At 25.8% G+C, this 24,424-nt stretch overlaps 1 protein-coding gene across 1 annotated transcript in view; it reads right to left on the minus strand.

Annotated features, from left to right (window-relative positions):
- Positions 1-18,709: 18,709 nt before the first annotated feature.
- Positions 18,710-24,424, minus strand: part of LOC113549087 — an 81,153-nt gene continuing 75,438 nt past the window's right edge. Inside the window, exon 6 of the mRNA XM_026950243.1 lies at positions 18,710-18,975. Coding sequence (XP_026806044.1) covers positions 18,914-18,975 — 62 coding nt within the window. The 3' untranslated portion in view covers positions 18,710-18,913. The remainder of the gene's footprint in view (positions 18,976-24,424) is intronic.

The following is a 24,424-nucleotide window of genomic DNA, read 5'->3' on the forward strand; positions in this document are numbered from 1 at the left end:
GGTATAGTTGAATTTTTATAATCTGTTGAATTTTTATTATTTATGAACAATTTGTTTTTGAAGAAATTTTAAGTATGTTAAACTTGCATTCAAAAAATTTGAAATTTATCTGAAAATGTGTATTTAAGTGCTCTATTTCATTTAGCGTTAATTCTGTTTTAATATAAGATCAACCAATTGAAATATTTAGTGGTAACTCATAGAGTGAATACACTGTATAATTATACATATATTAATTGTCACTTATTTATTTCATTTAAATTAGTTATTCCAAGATATTAATTTATTAATTTATTGTATTTATTGGATTAAAAGTGTTTGATATATTCATTAATCAGTCGTGTAATATAATAATGTAATAGGCAAAAAACAAAATAATGTGATAAAAACAGATTTTATTCATCTATAAACTTTACTTATCATTCGAAATGTTTTGCAGAAGGCTGATCTATTTTTATATTATCAAAGATTGTTTCTTATAGTGTTGTTTATAATTTATATTGATGTGACGTCATAATTTAAAGTTTGTGAGTGACGTTATTTACAAGATGACAATAATTTAATCAAAATTATATATACACTTATATAAAGTATAGTCTATAATTTATTCTATAAATTATACATCTATGGTGAATTAACGTCAAAGGTAACATAAGTTATGTACTTTAGCAATATCTTTAGTAATTTTGAATCTTATTATTACTATAATAATATACTAATATTTTATTTTATGTTTATCACATTTTTTAAGAACTTGGTTATTATCTTGAACATCACACTTTTTCAAAGTTTTGAAAAGTTACAGCATAATTTACGCAGACTTAAGTAATATAATGTTACACATTTATATAATGTATATATGATTTTGGTTATATCAATTTGTAGTATAGACGTGTAGTTAAAAGTTTTAAAATCTTAACTTAGTTTCAATAACTTTGGATGTAGGTTTTTAGATTATTACATTTTTATTTTAATTGATTAATCAATATATTATTATACAAAATACACTAAATAATTAGGTATAACATATCAAACTGAAGCTTAGAAAAGTATTTTAAAATACTCACCTGTGCATTTATTCTATATCTACATTATGTATTTTGTAATAATTAGTATGCAATACTGAATAATTTATTTTATAATAATGTAAAATACTAAAATTAGTAAAATGTAGGATGTATATTGTTAAAATAATTTATATACATAAAGCTAATAAATAATGATTAATAATGACTTATTTAATTTATTTAACCTGAGTAAAAGTACAGAGTAGTGACAGTAGTGTAGTAGAGGGTCTGTACAAGTATATAATATAGAGCGTTTAATTCCAAAAACTCCTATAGAAAAATAAAGTAAAATAAATACTTGAATGTAGATTGTATTTCTTTTTAAAGTAGTACTATATAATAAATTATTTGTAATTTCATTGTATACACTTTTTACTAGATTTGTTTTGATTTATAAAACTGTAAGTAAAAGAGTTATACAATGAAAAAATTGTTTTCGATTTTAATGTTAGCAGGTAGCCACTGGTCATTGATTGGCAACAGATAATTATTTATAAGAATTAAGTAAAATTATGGCTAACCAAAATATATGTTTAATTAACTCAAATAAATGTGTAACTTTATTATAGTGATCGGTATATATTTTAACAACCTAAATTTCTGTTTACTTAACACGACGAAAGTAAAACACTAATATTAAGCGATATATAAATTTAAATAAAAATCAAAGGCTAAGAGATGTTAAACACGGTGAAAATAAAATACAACTATTGAGTAGTAGATTTTAGTTATATACCTCTGATCTAGTTCAAGGAACGAGAAACGTTATTCATGTAAACACATTGAAAGGAGGCATTAGAAAAATAAATATTCTTATCAAAACATAGCCAATTTAAATAGGAGTCTTTGCGTGGATTCAGATAACATAATTTGTTAAGACCTTAGAATTAAATTAACAGTTAAAAATATATTAAACCATAATATGTTCAATAATATAAATGGGCCCACCTCATTACTGTAATATAATATGGAACCTGACTAAATGCGTTAAAAGCAATTGTTCTAGCACAGATCTGCCGATAATAACCATTTAAGAATGTAGTCATTAGCTTAATATAGAAAAAAAAACAATTTTTGCATATTTTATAAATTATACATTATTGTTATATTAAATTTGACAAAAGAGATAAGTATAAAAAGATAGTTACTTTAAAAATTTTTCATTTTTATATATTAATTATTTATATCATGTAACTGTATTTAAAAAATAATTATTAAATATTTAAACCTTTCTAAATTTAGGTGTGTACCCAAAACATTGTTAACCTTACAACATTATAAAACCTATGATTTTAATAATAGGTTTAAACAGATTTATTTCATATATAGGTATAATTATAATTATAATGGTTTAGCAGTGCATGCTCTACTAAAAAAAAAAAAAAAAAATAGTAAAAATACATAAAATAAATTATTAAAATGTGAAATGATAAACAAGATAATATAATGAACGTATTACTGTTTTTTTTTCAATTTTTCTAAATGAGTGGTATTCATAATTGAAATTAGATTAGTTAAGTAACGAAAATTTGATTATTTATGGGTAAAAGGATTTTTTAAATAATAATAATAAAAAAAAAAATAAGGTAAAATAATTCCCTTTTAGCACGATTTTCCATAACCATATAGGAGAACCACTCGTTATAATTAATAGTGTTTTATCGTAGTTGAACCTTTCAAAAATCAAAATATATACAAATTTATATTGTTTTATTTTTTTATCAGATAATATATAAATCATATAATAATATTAAACCTAGTACTTCTATGATTTTAATCATAATAAATATGTATTATTGAGCACATACTATTTATGTTAACAAATGGGTAATTGATATATTATTTGAATAATCGGCAGCTTAGTTTTCGATAAATGTCTGTGGTCTTTTATTTAAGACTATTAATAAAATTACAAAAGGCATGGTAAATGACGGGTAAATACTTTTTAGAAATAAATAATTTTTAAAGCTTCTGGCTGCGCTTTTACCACTTTAACAGACTTTTCGTTTCTCGTACGTGACATTTCCCTCATAAATGGTCAATGAAAGAATAAACGTATTTTGTGTTACGGAATAGTTCGCTATAAGATTTTCCTCATAAAATCAGTAATACGGTGTAGATTGGCGTAGTCTGTTTTAATGAAGAGATTTGAATTATAATAGTACCATTACTTTACAAAATTAATGTAAAGAAATCGTGAAAATAGTAATATAAAAAAAATATAGTCAAACATTATTTTTAAAACTATTAAATCTGAAAAATCATTTATTGCCAATGTTGTTGTTATACATTTTTTTGTTTATCAAAATAAGAAGTTTAGAAAATTATATATAAACACTATAAGCTGATTACCCTGTTAATAGTTGACGTTGATTTTCGTTGTAAATTACAAAAAAGGAAACGATAATAAAGTTTCCATCTTCAAATATTAATTCAAATATTTGTTATTTTATTAATTGTTAAATAGTAAAATCGTTTTATTATATATTTCATTGCGTGAATCTTATCAGTCATTACAACAGTATAGGAAAATATTTATATAAAATTAAATAAAAAGTGCACCTATACGGATATGTAATATACCATATTAGTTATAGGTACTTGTCTCACGAATTATTAATAAATGTAACTAAAATTTAATATAAATTATTAAATTCATTAGTATACTACATTATAGTGTGTATGGTACTTTATTTTCAATTCATATTACAGCAGTAGCTTTTAAAAACGATTGTTATACCTACATTAAAAATATTATGATAAATATTATATATAATATTTCAACTACAAGAGTACGGCTGTAAAATCTCACGACGGTAACAATCGTAAAATAGTTTGTTTTGTATTGTTTTGTTTGTTTCTTTGCTTTTCTTTCATTGCTTTTGTGTGGATCGTTTATTCTTTTGCGAGCGGATTTCGCAGGTTAGACTTTAGAATAGGAAATGTTTGCGCTGACCGACGACATAAAATGTATAGAAGTCGTATAACAATGATACTCGTCTGTTCTGTAGAAACATTCGGGTATGAAAAGCTGTGAAAAAAGACAAAGCCACAATATCAGCGACGTATTTTAGGTATGAAGCCACCCAGGGCTAATGGTTTTCGATGTCTTCTGTTCTTCTATAAAAATATAAAATATTCCATCAATTTATAATTTTTAACTTTTTTCCTTACGAATACGTGCGTATTTCATTACTCGAATAAATCATTTTAATAATAAAATAAAATAAAGGTAGGTAAGTAGATACCATTCTGCTGTACATCATATGTTGAATAGGTCACTCTTTTTGTCACTGCGAGATCTACGGTTATTCGTTTTTGAGTTAAGTATATCAATAAAAGAAGATCGATTTTGTTAAAAATTAGATTTGCTTAAAAATTCCTAATTTTCCTTAATTGTTTATTTGTTTTTCTTGGTTATAAAATCATAAAGGCACAATTTATTCTTTGCATGCATTTTAGTTTAATTTTTACAAAACTTGCCAAAATTATAAAAACTATAAATGAAGAGTACTTTGTAGTAAAAATATTTAATTTTTAAGCAGAGATTTCAAAATGCAATATAATATGCCTTATAGGTAAAGGCTAAATTTACAAGTATATGCGCATAGAATCTTAAATGTGGGGGGTGACAATGTAAAACGTACTATTTGCATTTTTGTCAAAATTGAGCTATACATTTAAACAATAAATATAAGATGTTTTTATGTTTTATAATTTCATCAAAACAACTTGAATTAATATTCTTTTTGAAAAAATGACTAATGAAAAACAAGGTTTTTTTTGTGTATGCAAACGATTTTATTTATATTATAATATATTATAACAATGAACAAATGGGATCATAAATTGATCAAAAATACATAAAAATTAGTGTGACAGAATAGATGGATAAAAACAGGGGGCGAAGAGAATCGATAGCGTTCGTGAAAATTGAACTGTTGTGGCCAGTGGTTATCTATGCACTTTATCGCAGACGGTCTTAGGCGGTGGAGTGCAGTGTTGGACATATAGGGTTGGCGAACATTTTATGAACCGCCGCACTGGTTCGTGTTTGATACTCCATTTTCTCTCCGGTGTTCCGTCGGTCGAGTTTGAACCACCGGTTGCGGATGCCGCACACCGATGTGCATCGGAGACCACTCCGAAAGACCGACAGAAACCGGTGTCTGTTCTGTTGCGATAGTTCAAACGGCACCGTTGCATTGGTGCCCTCTCATCTTTACCGTCTTAAATCGTGGGATCCGATGCCATTGTTTCTACGACTTATCACCAGAGTCGGGGTGACTCACGATCACGATACTATCGTTGGAGTTCGACCGACACCCAGGAATCGGTTTCTCTGAACAAATGGACAACGCTGCCAACTCAAAATCGTCGAAAGGAGCTTAAGTATTAGATTCTATTACATACATAGGCACTATTTTTGTTTTAATATTCACTATTTAGATTAGAATTTCGACAAAATTCGTTAAAATCGTAAAAAATTGTCAAACTATTTTATTTTGTAGTTAAAAATTTATTAAAAAAATTTTCTTTTTATACCTAAGTTTTAGAAATTTAATATAAGATTACTCATAACTCAAAAGTAACAAAAATGCATACTAAAACCATAACATTCTAAAAAAATATACAAAGACAATTATTTTATATAACATATTTTAAGTTCAAATTTGGACGAAAGTTGTTATGTAAACGATAAACAACAATATTAATTATTTTGTTATAATTTAAAAACATTTATGGAAACTTAAGAATTTTACGTAATTTATATTATTATGTATTTTACTATATGCAACGACATTTTTTATTTATTTTAAGATATTATCTATTTATACTATGAATATACTTTTGCTGTTTTACGGTATTCACAAAACATGTTATTAAATTTTGAGTTATATAAGTTGATATAATATGGCATGAATAACTATTGTTAAATTATAAGAAGGTAAATTAATAACAGAATAAATGCAATATTTTCTGTAAAAATTATATAATCTACTGTGATACTAAAAATAATATATATAACTTTAATATATCATAAAGTATACTCAGTGATAATAGTCTGACGCTTTGACAGACCATCTTTGCTCATAATTGTTCATCATTTAGGGATATATCATTGAATTTAGATTTAACACATCCATAACAGTGACTCACTCGACACCTAATGTACAGCAGGGCGTTAACCATTTGCCTAGTTTTTATTTTAATATTTATGACGCATCATTTGATAGCTCTTTCTATAGTAAATATTGGTAATTTTTATATATTATTATTTTAATTAAAAACGTTTGTGTTTTAAATGAAACATCACGATTATCCGTTTATCAATAGTAGTTGTTGAACATTTGTTACTGCAAATAGTAATTGTTTGTATTAATTTAGATTTTAGACTTCAGTCTTTGCAATGTATTATTATTATATATAATTTATATTATTTGATAATATATTTAAAATATTTATATAACATATATTATTATCTATATACAACGGTGAAGCAAACTCAATTGCTAGTGAGACAGACAACTAAATTTCAGGTGCATAATCCACGTATCTTATTAACTCAGTACCACTACGAGTGAAGGCGTCGTATTCACATAACACGATTTCATGGATAATATTTTAGTTTACTGAAAATTGTGTTTTCATCAATAAAAGTATTGTTTTATTATTATAAAAATACTGCTATTAAAGTCGTATTCATTGTTTACAAATAAATTGAAATAATAGATATTTTAATGGTTTTTTTTTATTAACAATAATATATTATAATATATTTATATATTTTATATTAATATAATTATTTTAATTATAAAGGTAGGGTTATCCAGACACAGAATCCTTAGTGGGTGTACTATTGCAGTGCTCTGCTTATTAAATCCATATTTATCTTGGAACAAATACAGTACCTGCCCATTATTATTGAACATTTTATTTCAAAATACGTATCTATATGTGGATTTAATGTTAATGAATTTGAGAATGTTCAAAATAATTGTCACTGTTCTAGATTTTGAGCGGAGTGACAAATAAAATGATGTGTGTTTTATTTTTTTGTACGTGCCTGTCTTCACTTTTTGACAATAAAAGTGTTCCAATATACAACTTTGAAGGTTATTTTTTTTTATAGTAGAGACTTGCATTTTTCACCAAATATTTATATTACCGTTTTTTAGACATGATATTTTAGGCTTTTTATGGACATTTAAATTGTTTTTTTCGATTTATATATGATGGAATTTTGCGAGAAAAAAAAACATAGAAATTGAATACAAAGTTCCTCAAAAGTTTTCTAAAGCAACCTAAAAATATCGAAAATATAAAGGTATGAATAACTTTTTTATACACGTATTAAGTTTAAATTTTGACAACATTTAATATTTCAATAACCAATAATGATTTGAATTATATTGTTATAACTTTATAAGTAACTTAAAAAAAAAAAAAAAATACAATTCATAGAATTTGGATTCTTCACCATTTCGTATATCATTATGAATTATATATAATTTGTGACATTACCACAACATATAGATTAATTTCGAGCTATTTATACGATGACCCTATTTTTAAAACCGATCTACTATCATAATTAGTCCATGTTATGATAATGTTAAAGTTAAATCAGTTATAATAGTAATAGTACATGAAATAACATTATAATACTAAAAAACTAATATTATAATACTTACTGTAGGTATATATAATATATTTACGTTTTTTTTTTAAATTTAGTTTAATTTAAATTAAAACTACTAGAAAATAAATTTATAATCATCAACACAGCATTCATTTTTTTTGCATTTCCAAATAAGTTTTGCTTGTCATCTCTTAACTACCTTTGATCATAATCAGAATGCAGTTTCCAACTACTGATTCATTTATAATTAATTAAATTGTTTTGCTTTTTAAAACACAGTTATCCGTGAATATCACTGTATTAACTCTTTCCATTTTTATTTGTATTTAATACCGTTATAAAATTCATTAATTTTTTTTTTATGCCTTTTTATATTATGTTAATTTATTTTTTTAAATTATTAAAATGTATTTGATTGTGGGTGTCCTAGACCCCTTTCCATTTTTTTTTATCGTATCAAAGTTCTTTAATGTAAATGCACTTTTCATATGTTTGTCTTCAACCTTCAACTGACCTCCGATCATATTTTATTTATATTTCCATTTGTATATTTAATCTTTTTGTTTCATTATTTAATTTATCATGATTTACGGTTAAAGATATTGCATATATTTTCTAAAAAACGTAAAAAAAAAAAAAACCATGAATAATTCCTCTCATATATTATGCGGGCTAAAGTAGCAGCTGATGTGACCGTAATGCAATCGTTAATCGTGTGAATCTTTTCTGGACATTTTTAGGAGCGACATTTGTCTCTTTCTTCTTATAGCGTTTTTTTCTAGATCGAACAGTTAGTTTTGATAACAACCAACATAAATATCCATATTATTATTTGTATTGTTTAAATGATTTTACCTGTGTTAATATATTAATATTATTTTAATACTCATCTAAATTATAATTATTGTTTATTTATTTACTATATTAAAATTAATATTATAATGTATAGTATAATGAAAAATGTTACCTAGTTTAAAAAAAAATACTTAAAAAATTAATATTTTACTTTGAAAAATTACTTCGGACGATCTGATAGTTGTTATCAATATCCTGCCGTATTTGCGTTATATCTTCTTATATTTCTCCGTCTTTTGTTCCTAATTATATGGGACAGGTCGCCCTTATCCTATATTTGCATAGGGCTTTATCCGGTCACTCAATACTTTTTTAAATTTATCCGTTATTTTTGTGTCATTCTATATTTTTGTTAATCCGTATTTTCTTCGGTATTTCTCTCTTTGTCTTTCCTTCTACATTAATTTCTTAAGCCACTCACACTGCATTCAAGTCACTTTTCTTCATAACATAACCGATCACGATCAAATTGGTGACACACCTACTATTTTACCTTTTATGAATTAATTTATTATCCTATTTTTCTTGGTCGTTCTGTGCATCCACACCTTAGCATTCTCATAATTGGAATATGTATTGATGTAAATATACAGTTTATTTTAATTTTAAATATGAGTTATATCCAAAATGATTGTAAGTCCTATCAATTTAATTTCTATATATTTTTATATATTATACATAATATTATATAAAAATATAATAAACGTCTATTTTTATTTTTATTTCGCATACCATTTAAATAAACTGTAATAATAATTAAAGTACTTATGAATATTTTAAGAAAAATGTATATATTAATCATTTGTGAGTTATGAACCATAAATTACTAAAATTACATAAATTTTAAATATTATTTCGTCAATTTCAATTCACCTACAGAACTTCAACTACTAAAATTTATTGAAACACTACCTACAATCTGGTAACTTCATATGCGTGCACTAAGTCAATGTTTTACTTATATTTATAGATGTTTTTTTCAGAAACATTATTGTTTATTATATCATATCATATTATACGCTGTTAAAACGTCCTCATATTAGTTTTAACTGAAAAGTATACGATTTCATCGGTTGACAGACAGTGTACAGTTATTTATGTTATTCGTCGACTATAAATCGTCGAATAGGCGTTTTCAAAATTGCTGCCCGTTAATGTAATTTGCCTATACAATCCAATCTCGGCGCAAACAAACGGAAATTAATTAATTGCTTGATATCGACGCCACTGCCGACGTGGGTTTGCGCATAAATTGTATATTCGCGTGGGTCATATAGTCGTCGGATTTGCCACAACGAAGAATCATCAATTGCTTTTCCGCATGATATATTAGACCAGTAATTTTAACGTACGTAATGGCAAACTAGATGACAAACAAAAATCGCAAAACTGCAGAAATTATTATTAGTTAAAAATGTTTAATGATCAGTTGAATACGTATTATATTATTATAGGTGTGTCCGAATTAAACACGTCATGTTAACAGTGAAATAAAACTATTATCGTGGTGTTTAATAACTATAATACTTCTTGATGTAGTCGTAGAAGTAATTACTAATTATACGCTGTAGAAGGAACTATGGCTAGAAAATGAAATTGATGCATAAGTTGCGTTGTACAATCACTCATCTCTGCGCAGGATTATATCTTTAAGTACTTGAATAATAATATTTTTATGACGATTGATGTAAGATACTTAAAAATCGATTTCGAGCGGAGCTTATAGTTTAAATCGTTCTGTCTAAGATGTCTTGAATATTTTCTAATGGTTCTATAGTAAGTTTTCTTTCATACTTAGAGAAATTCGGAACATTAGCTCTTCAAAGAACTAATACTAATTGAACCTCGACTTAGAAGTTAGTGTCGATGAAGTATATACATGTATAGGTATGTATGAAACTTTTATAGGTTTTTAGTTTATGACCGCCCGGATCAACTGTCAGAGAATAGCGTAATCCATTGTAAATCGAATATCTTTGTCGGTTACTTTGAATCCGAAAAAATAATTTATTCGGTCGATCCTATTAATTATACACATGTGCGTGCGCCTAATTATGCGTATGCGTCCATTACAATAATAGGACGCAGAATCACAGTGTACCTATCTATTACACGCGACGACAACAGACTATATACAGCAGTTCCGCGGTGTTGTGTGTACGTGTGTATAAAGTCGTAACTGTGGTAGATCAGTTGGCGGTAATGTAATGGGCGTAAAGTTGCACACACATCATCATTATATATATTATATCGCAGTATATTTACATAGGCGGTTGTGAGGTGATATTATTCGGCGCGGCGTACATATATATATATATATATATATATATATTTATATACAGGCACAAGTGCGCGTTTAAAGAATAATACGATGATGTACTCTCTCGGCGTCGTGGATATAGTAGCCACAAGCGTGGGCGTGTGGCTGCGAGAACGGCGGTTCCTAATTTAGTCGTGACCGGGGGAGCACATAAATCGACGATTAAACTTTGTCTTCCGCTGGAGACATGCAAATTATATGCAAAACGGAAACAACTCCGTCGACTGGCATTTGGCATTTATGCGAGGTGAATGTTAATAATAATGCTCGCGCCGCCGTGTATACATTCTGAAGTCAAATTATATCCAAAGCGCGGGCTTGCATGTGCGTATATGTGTGCGCGTGTGTTACTGGCGTTAATTGTAACCCACCGTATAACTGCAGTAGCGTTCGGTCGCCGTCGTGTGGTTCCGGAACTATATATATATATATATATACATGCACATACACACGAGTATATATACGCACAAACACGCCGTCACCGTTGCCATTCGCTGGCCAGCTAAGCGATTAACACATAGTTTACCCTCTCGACAACCCCCGTATACGCCAAAGCCGCCCTCTACCAATATTATACGACGAAATTTCACGTGTGCATTTTATGGTTTTTGTGGCTCACACTACCACCACAACCACCGCCACACTATGCTATAAAGTGTATATTTAATAATTATATATATATATATATATATGACTATTACCGTCATCAGCGATACACCCACCACTACTTTCACAGCTACAACTTCGTATCATTATCGTTGTCATAATCGGGTTTTCCACTCACACACACACACATACACACACACACTGTACTAAATTAAATCAAATAACGACATGTCCTCGTTTCTTGACATCTTATTCGTTAAGTTTAAATAAATATACCGTATCAGTAGAGAAGATTTTCTAAAAACACAAAATGAATTCGATATTACGAAAAATAAAATTGTTGTACTACGCATTACCGAAGCCATCTTGTGTAGTTAATTAACGTTTCCGACAGCCTTCAACAAATCTCAATATTCTGTTTTACTACCGTATCACATGTTTTTAACAGAGCATCATTTTATATTTCAAATAAACAATAGTAAACACGATTATATTTTATAAACAAAAAACACGATAAATACCACTGGAAAACAATAGCACAGAAAATAATATATCGATCAAACAATACAAATTATTGGTTGAACAAAGTGCAAAATAAGTATTTTATTTTCTTGAACATTTGCACAAAGTATACCGTTAATGAAGACTTTATTGAAGAATGCAGATAATATAAATAACTATTCGAACTACCATTACCAAGTTAATATTGGATATTTTTTCATAGGCCATTTCTGCAAGACGTGCGTTTATTATTATTCGTGTTGTAGTGTTAACGATATTGAATGACCAAATAATTGTCATAACTAAATACAATTATATTAAAGTCAATATTTGTTTTAAAATTATAGATTTGAAAAACCAATGAATAAACACTTTGCTCGTAAAGAGAGTATTGGAGTCTGTTACAAGTACGGAGTGGAGATTTATTCATGATTATTATTTGTTTAAAAAAAAAAAAAACAAGTAAATTAATTAATTAAATTTAAAAAAATATATTTTATATTGTTTATTGAATTTATTTAGATAGATATGAATTCAATTAATACCAACAGAAAAAAATTATTCAGTTTAGATTTATTGTAAATAATATTATCATTATAAAAAATAATATATGTATAGTACTAATAAATTATATACTGTACCAGCCGCTAGTTAAAACCATAAAATAAGAATCTATTACAAATTAGTAAAATTTATATTATTAAACTATTGTGACGAATAATTGTTTAGAAAAAAAGTTCAATATAATATATATAATATATACAAAGTTATGAAACGGGAATACTTGGTGAACAATTATTAATGTACATACTTACAAATAATAAGTTTATTTATAACTATCAGGTTGAAAGTTATGATAGAATAAAGATTGTTAATAATATATGAAACTTTAAAATGTTTTCAGTTGACAATTTTCGCATAATTCGTAAAATCACTCACTTATTAAAAACAATTTAACCCTATACTGACTATGGAATATATTATCATCCATAAAAGCGGTCAACTGTGGGTTCACACATTGATTAGTCCATTAAACATTTCTTAATTTTTCATATGGTCTATCTGCTTTTGAAGTTAAAATCCACGAATAAGTAATAAATTATAATTGAATAAAATTATTATTGTTTACAAATAAATTATTCATTCGATAATAGTTAATTGATATCAATTATACAGAGTGATAAGTTAATCATAAATCACAATTCCAAATATCTAAGATATTTTAACAAAATAAAAATGGTATATAATATATACTATTGAGAATGTATTTTCTTTTTTAATTAAAATTAATTAAGTTAACGATAACGCTCTATGTTTTCTTAAGTAATCTATTATGAACATAGATTACTTAAGAAAACATTAAGTTAAATTAAGTGTTAAGTTTTTAACTGTGAAAAATATATTTTAGAGCTCTATAGTATTTTTTTATTTTTTTTTTATCCTTAGCAATAAAAACATATCATAATTTTCAAAAAGTAACTTCAAACCATAGTTTATGGTACATTATAAAAATTATATCAATTCAAGTATAATTTATTAATATTTTATCAATTTTATAAAATTAATAAAATTTTGGGAAACTTAAAAATGAATGCGATAAATATACACAAAGGTATTTAAGATTTGTGATTATTTCTTAATTATTAGACATGCAATAAATAAAAAAAATATTCCTTTTTATTCATTGGTAAATGGCAGGTATTTAGCTCTCAGTGAATAATGGTTAAGTAAATATTATTATAATTTTAAACAGCCAAAGTCATAATTTAAAATTTGGATCCACAAAAATAATCGGATATAAAAGTGGAAAACAAATTACAAAATTACAATACATTTGCATTTATATTATGACATAATGCTGATTGGAAGTGTAAAAAACATGTTCACTAACTACTCGTTCGAAACTATAGGCAGGCTCGATTTATCTCAATTAACATCAATGACATTGTGATGAATTATTTATAATTCAAATACGTTTAAACAAATACATAAATATAAAATCAAAATTATAGTTTGTTTCCGGTGGAACTATAATTTGCATTTCAAAAAATTAACATTTATCATCTTTAGTTGAGCATAATATTATGTATATAGCATCATCAAATTATGGAAATGTCGATTTGACGAAATCATAGTGTTAAATAAGTGTATTCATTCTAATAAATAATCAAATATTTTTTATTTTTGTCATTGTGTTTTTTTTTTTTAATTTGGTACAATAATTTGTATTTTAATTTATTTTGTATTATTGTTTTGAATGTTCATTGTTCATACAATTGTAATATCGCACATTTTAGTAAAATAAAAACGTCTAAAAACAGTTTAATATTAAAAAACTTGACGAAATATTATAACGTTTCGCGAAAGTCGATTAATCAATCGAAATCTATTTCATAATATAGTTATGAAAGGATTAATTAATGAATTATCCTATCATAAAATAAATATGGGCGTACTAGTGAAATAAAGGAAAACACATTTTATACCTTCGCGTGTAAATCGCACCACCGGTTAAGCCCATTGTTTTTCTTGTATCCATTGATGATGGACAGTGGAAATATAATAATTATAATGACACTTCGTGAACATAATGATATTATAATATTATATTGGTGTAGTAACTTAGGCGTATCTATATGTTATACGTAATATAGAGTTGTGGGTTCAAACAAAAATATCAAAAAATAAAAAGGGCATAATTTTATCGCCCTCGCGAAATCGTTCACTTCGATTCGTTGAAAAATTGAAACGAAAACGGATCCTCGACAACGGGCCTCGGATACGATTTTATTATGTAGATTTTAGGCGGCGTCCGTTTTCTATCACGCCAACAATTTCACGAATTTATACGTATAAATATTATAATTCTCTCGTTGGCAACCTGTGAAGGCAGATGAGCTACACCGTTATACCTTACCCCTATTATGGCGTGCGCACACACACTTATTGCAGTTGTCGAAAATAAACGCAACCTCTTTCCGGCGTTAATGTAATATTTAGTCGTGTAGCGTAGTTGTAGCTGTGTATGTACGATGTCGGCGGCCGTACAGTAATTAATTGAAGACGCGCCAGCCGCTGCCCGGGGAGTGCGTAGTAGTGTTTTGGGTTCTGTTGCTGAGGGGAAATTGATTAAGCTTGACGGAACGGACCAAACCCTTTTTATCATATTAATGGGTTTTCTTAAAAGCCCCTTCTTCCGTATCTCCATACTTTCGGATGCCACTTACCGCCACTCGCGTTTATCTGTTGACTGCGATGCGCGTGCATCTCGCGCGCGTTGCCTCCGAACAAGTTGGTTATAACGACACCGCTGTTACACTTGATGTTATTAATTCTGCATGTAACCAATTAGGTAATAACGTGGTGTTTTAGTGAATAAGCCGGGCCTATCTTTCATTATACATAAAGTTATTATATTGCGTTATGACATGCGTTTGACATTTTATCACACGACATTTCTGCGACTCGCTTTACCTACTATTAACCGACAAGTAGTTATGTGTATTATTATATTATTATGTAATAATTTATTGTAAATATCTACTTGGGAAAGCCAAGTTCGACATATCGATATGTTATTTATTTTAGATCCTGATCAGAAAAAGGAAGTCATTGATTTTCCAATGGTTTTACTTCGGTTAACATATACACAGGCTTGCACAAACATCTTAAACAATTTGAAATATAAATTATTATAATTTTATCTAATCATATACATATTAATTGTTTGACTTAATTTTCGAATTTTTGAAATAATGATAAATATATACTTAAATTTGTTTCATAGACATTTATTAAATTAAAAAGAAGTAAAAATATGTTCTACTTTGTTTTATTATTTTAAGATTTACTTAAATATTTTGTAGCCGAATGTTTACCGTAAAAAACGTATATAATATATTAAAAGAATACAGCAAATAATACTATAACATAATGCAATGTACAATTTAAAAGTTAAAAGACAAGTATATTTTTAAAAGAAGAGTGATTAAAATTCAATTTAAAGGTTTGATTATTTAAATTGTATTCATCAATTATATAACTCGAATTAAACTGAATTCTAAATTAATCATTTTAAAATTTAGTCACCTTACAATTGTTTAGTGTATAAATTATTGATTATTCAGAGTATATTCTTCCGATATAATTCTTTTAATAGTGAAAACGTATGTTTCAATATTTTTTTTTAATCAACGATAGAAGCCTACTGTTATTTACATAAAACAAATGTTTTGGTTTTAATAAATCATATTTAAGTTTAATTTTTGTAAAATAAATATATTTAGTTTAATGATGATTTTTGTCGAGTACTCGAATGGATTAAATTTGGTTTCGTTTATGAAAATTGTATTTATATATATTTTTCTAGTAAACATACCTAATCTGCAAGTAATGTTTAGTTCAAAGTTAAGTTTGATTTTCTTATTTCCATAAACATTATTTAGGACATTTAGGTTGTTTTATAAAATGTTATTTGATATTCAATAAAAAATAACCCAATATAGAGCTATATAATAAGAATACATCATGTATAGATATTTAAATTACTTATTCTTAAAACACACGACGTTTTATTAATGAAAATGCTAGTAAATTACAAAACAAATATGTTTAAAAACTGTTCATCAATATAATATACTATACTATATTTAAATTTTAATTAATGAAGGTAAATGTAATTTTTAAAGCAAGTGATTGTAAAATTTATTTAAACTCATTTTAAAATAAGAAGGCTAATGTCAACGGTTTTTATTTATTTTATTTTTAATACTTAATGATTATGCAATGTTTTTGTGTCCTGATTAATTTGTTTAGGCAATCAAAATACATAATTTAAATGTTAATCATATTTGTCAAATTTGCAAAATATTTATTGTTATTGTATCTTATATGACAACATGTTTTAAAACCTTAACAATTTGACATTTTGAAAATATTATAAGATTGATAAATTGTTAAAAATAAATTTTACTTCTTGAATAAAGCTGTATTTTCGTATAGTACCAGTACTATAATATAATTAAGTACCTTATATTATAACTAGTATCTACTACATTAAAATTGTTAAAGACTCAACTTGAATTGTAGTATATAATTTTTTTATTTTTATTTTTTATTATACATGTGTTTAGTATAATATATTTGACATTAGTATTAATCTTACTTGGGATTTTTTTTAAATTTTAAAATACTAATAATTATTGAAATTTTTAAAGAAATTTCGGGAAGCGTTTACACTGACCTCCAATTTATTTTATTTGTATAAAATATTAATTTTTTTTCTAAATTATTAATATGTACCTGTAGCTCTAGGTACAATACGAATGTATTAGTCGAGTGAAATTGTACATTAAATAGGTTGGAGAATGAAGCTACTAATTGCTTAATATTCTAGTAAATTTTTTTTTTATTATTTAAAAACCACTATAAACTTAAATTCTTAAAATAATACTAAATTTCAAAATGATTCTGTGTTTTTGATTGATTTATGAAGAATGGAGTTGATATATTAATTTTTTTTAGCTCTTTAAAATATTTGTAGATTTATTTTTTGGTGTTTAAATTATTGTCTCATTAATAAATTGACATATCAATATATCAATATTAGCCATACTTGATACTATTATTGACTTTATATTAAAAGAAAATACGATACATCGTTTATAATTTATAGCAGTAGGTTATAGGACGCAAGGTATAACATAAATATAATGACTTTCAAAATTAATTTTATTATTTTATAAATGATTTATTTTAACTCATATCGTTATAAAATATATTATTTTAATGAAAACATTTTCTAACGATAAATTTAAGTAAGCCGTGTGGTTCATGTAATCATGTAGCATGCTGTAGAACAAGGATTTTCAATCTGGGGGATGCGCCATTGAACATGGACGTTTTGTTATTATGCTGATTAATATAATAGTAATAATAATAATACTATTGTAAGCTATTAATATAATAGGAATGAGGAGTGATATCATCCGAGTATACATGGTAATGAGTATAAAAGGGAGCATGGACCTCTAAAGTGTAAGAACGGGTACTGTGAAAAATATAATAATTCAAAATTGTACTTATAATACAACTTTATTTTCTAAATATCGATACATTTACGGAAAATAAACATTATAATCAATACACATCAGACATAATCGTAGACATCATAAATACATACAAAGACATCTTTTACAAATTATTTAACATTTTTTAACACAATATAATATTAATAGTATTTTATTATATTATAACAACTGGATAGTAATACAATGTCGGTTTCAAATTATCTTAAATATTATGTACATTATAAAGATAGAGTATAACTATATGTATATGTAGGTATGCAATTTGTTTTTGGTTTAAAATTTAAAGATATTTTTAGAAGATAAAATCGGGAGATATAAATCATAAAACATTTGATACATAATGAACATAAATATTATATACCTACTTATATTTCAAAATCTAGTAAAATTGTTACAATTTTGAAAAAATAATTGGCAACGTTTAGTTGTTAATAATATATATGTTATGAATGTATATATGCAACAGTTGAAAATATTTCTTGTACATTTTTATATTATTTTGTGACAAAACTAATCAATATTTAAAACTATTTCAAGTTGAAATATTCGTATACTTATTAAAGATGCACATATTTTACATTTAACTAAATCGGTAAGATTTTAATAAAAATGCATTTTTTTCTATATATATATATATATATATAGGTAGTTGAATATTTATTTATGGCAGAAATGTTATTTCACTGTTTATCATACATTTTTAGTGAAAGTTATTTCATTAGAATAGTAGAGGATGACCGACATTTTATACTTTATCGATGTATTATAATAATTTACACTATATTTTTACATGGAGCGAATGGAACATTTTTCCCATTTTACGATGGACTCGTTACCTTATAACCGCAAATGTGATCCACAATGTTATACTGAATGAAGGAGATAACATAAATCCTGAAAAAAACCAAAGATAAATTAATATTTAATACAATATAATATTGTAATAATTTATAAAACATAAAATGTTTATAGTATTATTATTTTATTATTTGCTATTGATTATCCGATAAAAGTCGTTAAGTAATTGTATAATTATTTAATTTTGTGTATTGGTCATTCTGGAATCATTTCAGATTACTATTTTCAAGTATATGACTTTATTTTATCCTACTAATTTTTATAATAATACATTTGAAATCAGAATAATTGTCTGTAATAATTTTCAATAGGTATTTAATATTTATTTAAAATTTTTAGAAAAATATTTTGTTTTAAGTTCTAAAATTTAAAGTATAGTAATTTTGATAACAAAAGTTTTTAGTGGATTTATTGACATCGATTAAGCTTAAAATAATAAGGACAACAAAATTACATTAAATGTTGAAAAAAGAAAATTTTTCAAAAAGTTATAACTTGAAATAATACGAGTTTGTTGATAAATGAATAATATTTTACCTATTAAATATAAATTGTTTAGGGGAAGTGAATGTTTTGTTCATAATGTAGAGTGTCTTCATTTAAACGAGAGTTTTAATAGATATTAACATGTTATTAATGGGCTTGACAACCTGATGATTGTCACGGTTGTAATCAATATTGGTGAGGGCATTTAAATATTTATGATGATGACCATAGATTGAACACCGCCAACAAAACCATCACTAACACAGCAGTAATGGTTATAAATTAAAACATCATCTTAATAAATATTAGAATAATAATTAATAAAAACTTACGACTTTAAAGAATTTGCTCATAGAAAGAGAAATATTTTTTTTTTACTTTTTAATATTTAATTTAATGTTTTGTTTATACTAATAAATACAATACCACAATGAAATATAATTTACCATTAAAAGAATTAATAATAACAATTATTTTTCTTTTACAAAGACACGTATTTTAAATTTGAATAATAAAAAGAATAAATAAATATTAATAACATTATTATAATTCAGTAAGTATAAAACATAATATGACGTATATGGATTTTAACTAAAAATAAAATTTTATTGTTTATTATAAACATAACATAAAAAATTGATATCTAAATGTATTACAAAAGTATATATTTATGAGAAATATAGGGTTGAGTTGTAGGTTAATCCTCGGATACATGTATTAAGGATATAAATTATTAACCATATCTAAAAATATACTATTAAAATGCTATGTATTAAAATTATTTTGGATGAGGAGATAAGAAGAATTAAAGTGAAAACGATACTTACTCTCGTTTAAATAATTATAGTTACTTGTATAGTAAAACAGATGAGGTGTATAGCACAGAGAGATGGTAATTTACTTAAAATAATTATTGAAAAAATAAATTGATTATTTTAAACCTTAATATGACGTTTGTATATACTATAGACTATTTAACATAACACCAAATTATCCATATTATGTTGATCTGTATTTAGGTTTAATATTAAATTATTATGATTTAAGAATTTAACAACGTTATATAATTAATAAATATCAGGTAACTATTCAAATAAATAAATAATATTAAATTTTAATATTATGTAATAATATCTAAGTAAATTTTTTTTATTGAAGGTTCGATAATAATGATGATAAAATTGTCTGTAAAAACAATAAGATGATAAAAATTTTATTGAATCAAGTATATAAATAAATATAATAATATATATATTGTTTATTTATTATAAATTATGTTTTGAATAATTTTTAAAAAACAGATGGCTAAATTATTACATTTTTTTTCTATTTGGAAATAGGAGGACCTAAATAAATTTTCATATAGGTACATTCAGGTTGGAAGGGAAAAAGGATTTCAAAGGACCCATGAGGTTTTATACGAAAAAGAGATCTATTAGACTTTACGACTAAGCAATGACCAACCCAGTGCCATCATTCCCTAAGGGTAGATATGGTTTACTCAGCTCCTGCTTTATTTTTTTTACACCAGACACATAGCCCTTCCTACCCTTTTTTGTGACCAATAATGCACTAATTATAACACTCGTCCACCTTTGTTCAGTATAAATTATATTTTATTATGTGCCTTTTATTTACGTTGAATTTTTATGTATTTATATAAATATGACTGTTAGTAAAATATTATTCATAAATTAATATTTAAAATTAAAAACAAATTAGTGAAAAAATAATTTTTTCATTAAATTATATTATAATACCTACATTGTATACAGTCACTGAAATAAATAAATTTCATATTTAAAAAATAATCAGAGAAGTCACTCTGTTATAAAATTGTTTTTAGTGCTTATCTAATTATTGAGTAAGCCACTATAATAATGGATGTATTTAATTTAAGTTTCAAATGTTTCAATCATTACACATAAAAAATGATTCACTTTAGATGGTGAACCAGTCTTTATATTTCTAAAATAATTTTCGAATTTATTTATGTTACTATTTATAATAGAACAATTTATGTTAGTAGAATAATTAATAAGTATATATTATAATATAAGCATTTGCAGACGTTTCTTTCAGTCGTTCTTTTTTCACTTTTCTTATAATCACTGAGAGAAGGTGAAAAAAATCGAAACCGAAGAAATCGTTGATACATATGCTAACAAAAATGCCATAAAAGTGTTTTGTTGTTATATTATAATATAATATTGTAATTAATACACAATTGCAACTTATCTTTTATTGTATGTATAGATTTTATACATAACAAGAAGTTACCTTATAATTTATTTTATATGTAATCATCTATGAAAAATATTATAGTACATATCTACGTTGATTATAAAATAATATTATTGACAGCCGCTTTCTAATATAATATTAAAAGTTGCAAATTTTTCAAAAAAAATTCTAGTGAATAGTACTTAAAGTCCTCTTAGGTCTTCAAAAATAAATTAATGCACGATGACCTATCATAAATATAGTTAACTTACTTCCACAGTAATCTACATACAATTGGAGGATGTCTCCATTACAAAACAGGCTTAAAATATCTAAAGTTAGATTAAGAAAAGTCAATAATCCTAAAGGTTTAAAAATAAGCACAAGGTAAAATATTAAGATGCATAGAAAATATTAATGCTAATGTTTGATAAAAAATTTAAGACTCTACGATTATTCTTTTTTAGATTACAGAACTAAATGAATTTTTTTTGAAAATATTGTCGTTTCGTATTTTTTCTCTGTTTTTAATTTAGGTTTTTTTTATATTTTTTACCCATTAGAGTATACGCTATATTCAATTTTCTACCAATAACTATTGTCAATATTGAAGTATCGCTTCTGCACAATAAATATCTTCATAAATATTAAAAAAAACACATTCCACTGTAAAGCAACATTTGATTTGATAATATTTGCTAAATATAATTAGAAAGTTAAACGTAGAATGTATGCAATAATAATTTAGATGAAAATAAAAATGACAGAATATAAAATGAGGTATTTGTCAAGCAATTTAAATTTAGAACTTCGAATAATAGTCTAAAGGTTGATTTTCAATTTCCACTATTTCGGACAGTGTCATTTTTCCGCAGTATGGGTTGCCCGAATCTTGATATTCACACTATTCAGAGAACCGCCTTGACAGCCATAGTGTTACCAGTGATACTTACCTCTCAAATATTTACCCAGCCCATAGGTATACCTACTTTGGTAAGAAATTTTCACCCCGTTTGATAATATGCATTTATTATAATACTATGATAACTTTTAAATTAAAATTTGAAAATAATACAGCATATAAGTATTGACTATCAACCTTGCTGTTTTACTTATATATTTACGAAATTCATAATAATATATTATATTAGTGTTATGATACACTTATTTATAATTTGTATAAAAAGTACTATGATTAGAAAATACATAAACATATTGCTGAGATACATATAAACGTATAATATATACACATTTAATTAAATCGATTTAAAAGCATACTTTCCAATCAGTTGTATTTAAAATGATTTAAGGTTTTAAGTCAAATATAAATATTTTTAAATATATTGGTGCTGAGACTATTATAAATGAACATTTATTAACAAAAATCAAATAGACAACGATTGTAGTAAAATAAAATTATCATACAATTCCAAGACGCAATCTCATTCTTGAGAACTAATTATTTCTAACAAATTTTTTGTAGAATTTAAAAGTGTTTTGGGGAACATACTGATTTTAAGATTTTTGTTACCTTTCAATAATTAAAAACATAAATGTATTCATCTTTATGTAGTGATAAAAGTTTGACGGAAGTTATAATCTCAACGCACTACGTTCGTACTTGTAAACTATCTTTAGAAATATCATAATACTTTACAACAGATGACAAATAAGAATTACACGGAGGAAACTTTTACGACGTATTATAGAATATTATAAAAATATTGTTGAGTAATATTATTTGAGCATTTATTATTATAATTGTTTGTATATAATGAACTTGTGTCTTAAGTTTTTCATTTCGTCGTGAAAGTTAAATACCTTGTATTGTATACCCCTAGGATATCCGCGATATCTAATATTTTTTTAAAAGACATTTTTCGAATAAATTTACAAAATCACAAAATGATTTAAAATTAGTTTTAGCCGGAATTATACACATTCAAAAACGCTTGATAAATAATGAAGAGTTCGCACTAACTAGTTTACTTTAATCATCCAACTTACATATATTAATGGCAAAGACAAATTGTACGGGATATAACTTGTTAACAAGTAAACTCCACGAGGGTTGGTTTGAAAAACTGCCATGACGTGTAGCTAGTTATATGTACACATAATATGCATAATATTATTATTATATCAGTTTTACCGTGTTATATCCGTACCTATATACATGTATAACACTAAAGTAATAATAATAATAATCATCGTAATGTAAGTATGATAACACTTCTCCCTCACACATCCGTCATATCGTTGACTGCGCGACCCATCTACTTTTCGCGTTCCAACATAACCTGGTCATGTCGATGTTTGATTTCCCGAGGGATCGCAGTTATCCCGCTCATGTCAGCGTTCTGAAAAAAGTTTCATTTCGCACGGGTTTGTCTATTGAAGAGGTGTCACCGATGTCATTTCCTTTTTCCCCCCATTTTTTTTTATTTTTAATTTTTTTGTTCCAATCTTTCCGTAACAGTTAATGTCCGCCCAGGTTTACCGGTGCACGGTCAGTTCCACCGCGGAACTTATTGTACCAAAATGTACCGTTAAAATAGCCACGGGTTAAACCACATTCTCTATTGTTGGCTGTCAAAACCAACAATGACTTTTGGAAACAAGCAATTTACCCACATCGATTGTACTCTCTTGTTAGCCACGGTCCACACCAGCCGACCTCCGTATTATAGGCCACTATTATTTTAATGTTCGCGTATGATCAGAAATGTTCGAAAGTCGCCTCCCGTTTATCATCAATAAAGGGTACGGAAATATG

This window comes from Rhopalosiphum maidis, chromosome 4, assembly GCF_003676215.2.
Source record: "Rhopalosiphum maidis isolate BTI-1 chromosome 4, ASM367621v3, whole genome shotgun sequence".
NCBI lineage: Eukaryota > Metazoa > Arthropoda > Insecta > Hemiptera > Aphididae > Rhopalosiphum > Rhopalosiphum maidis.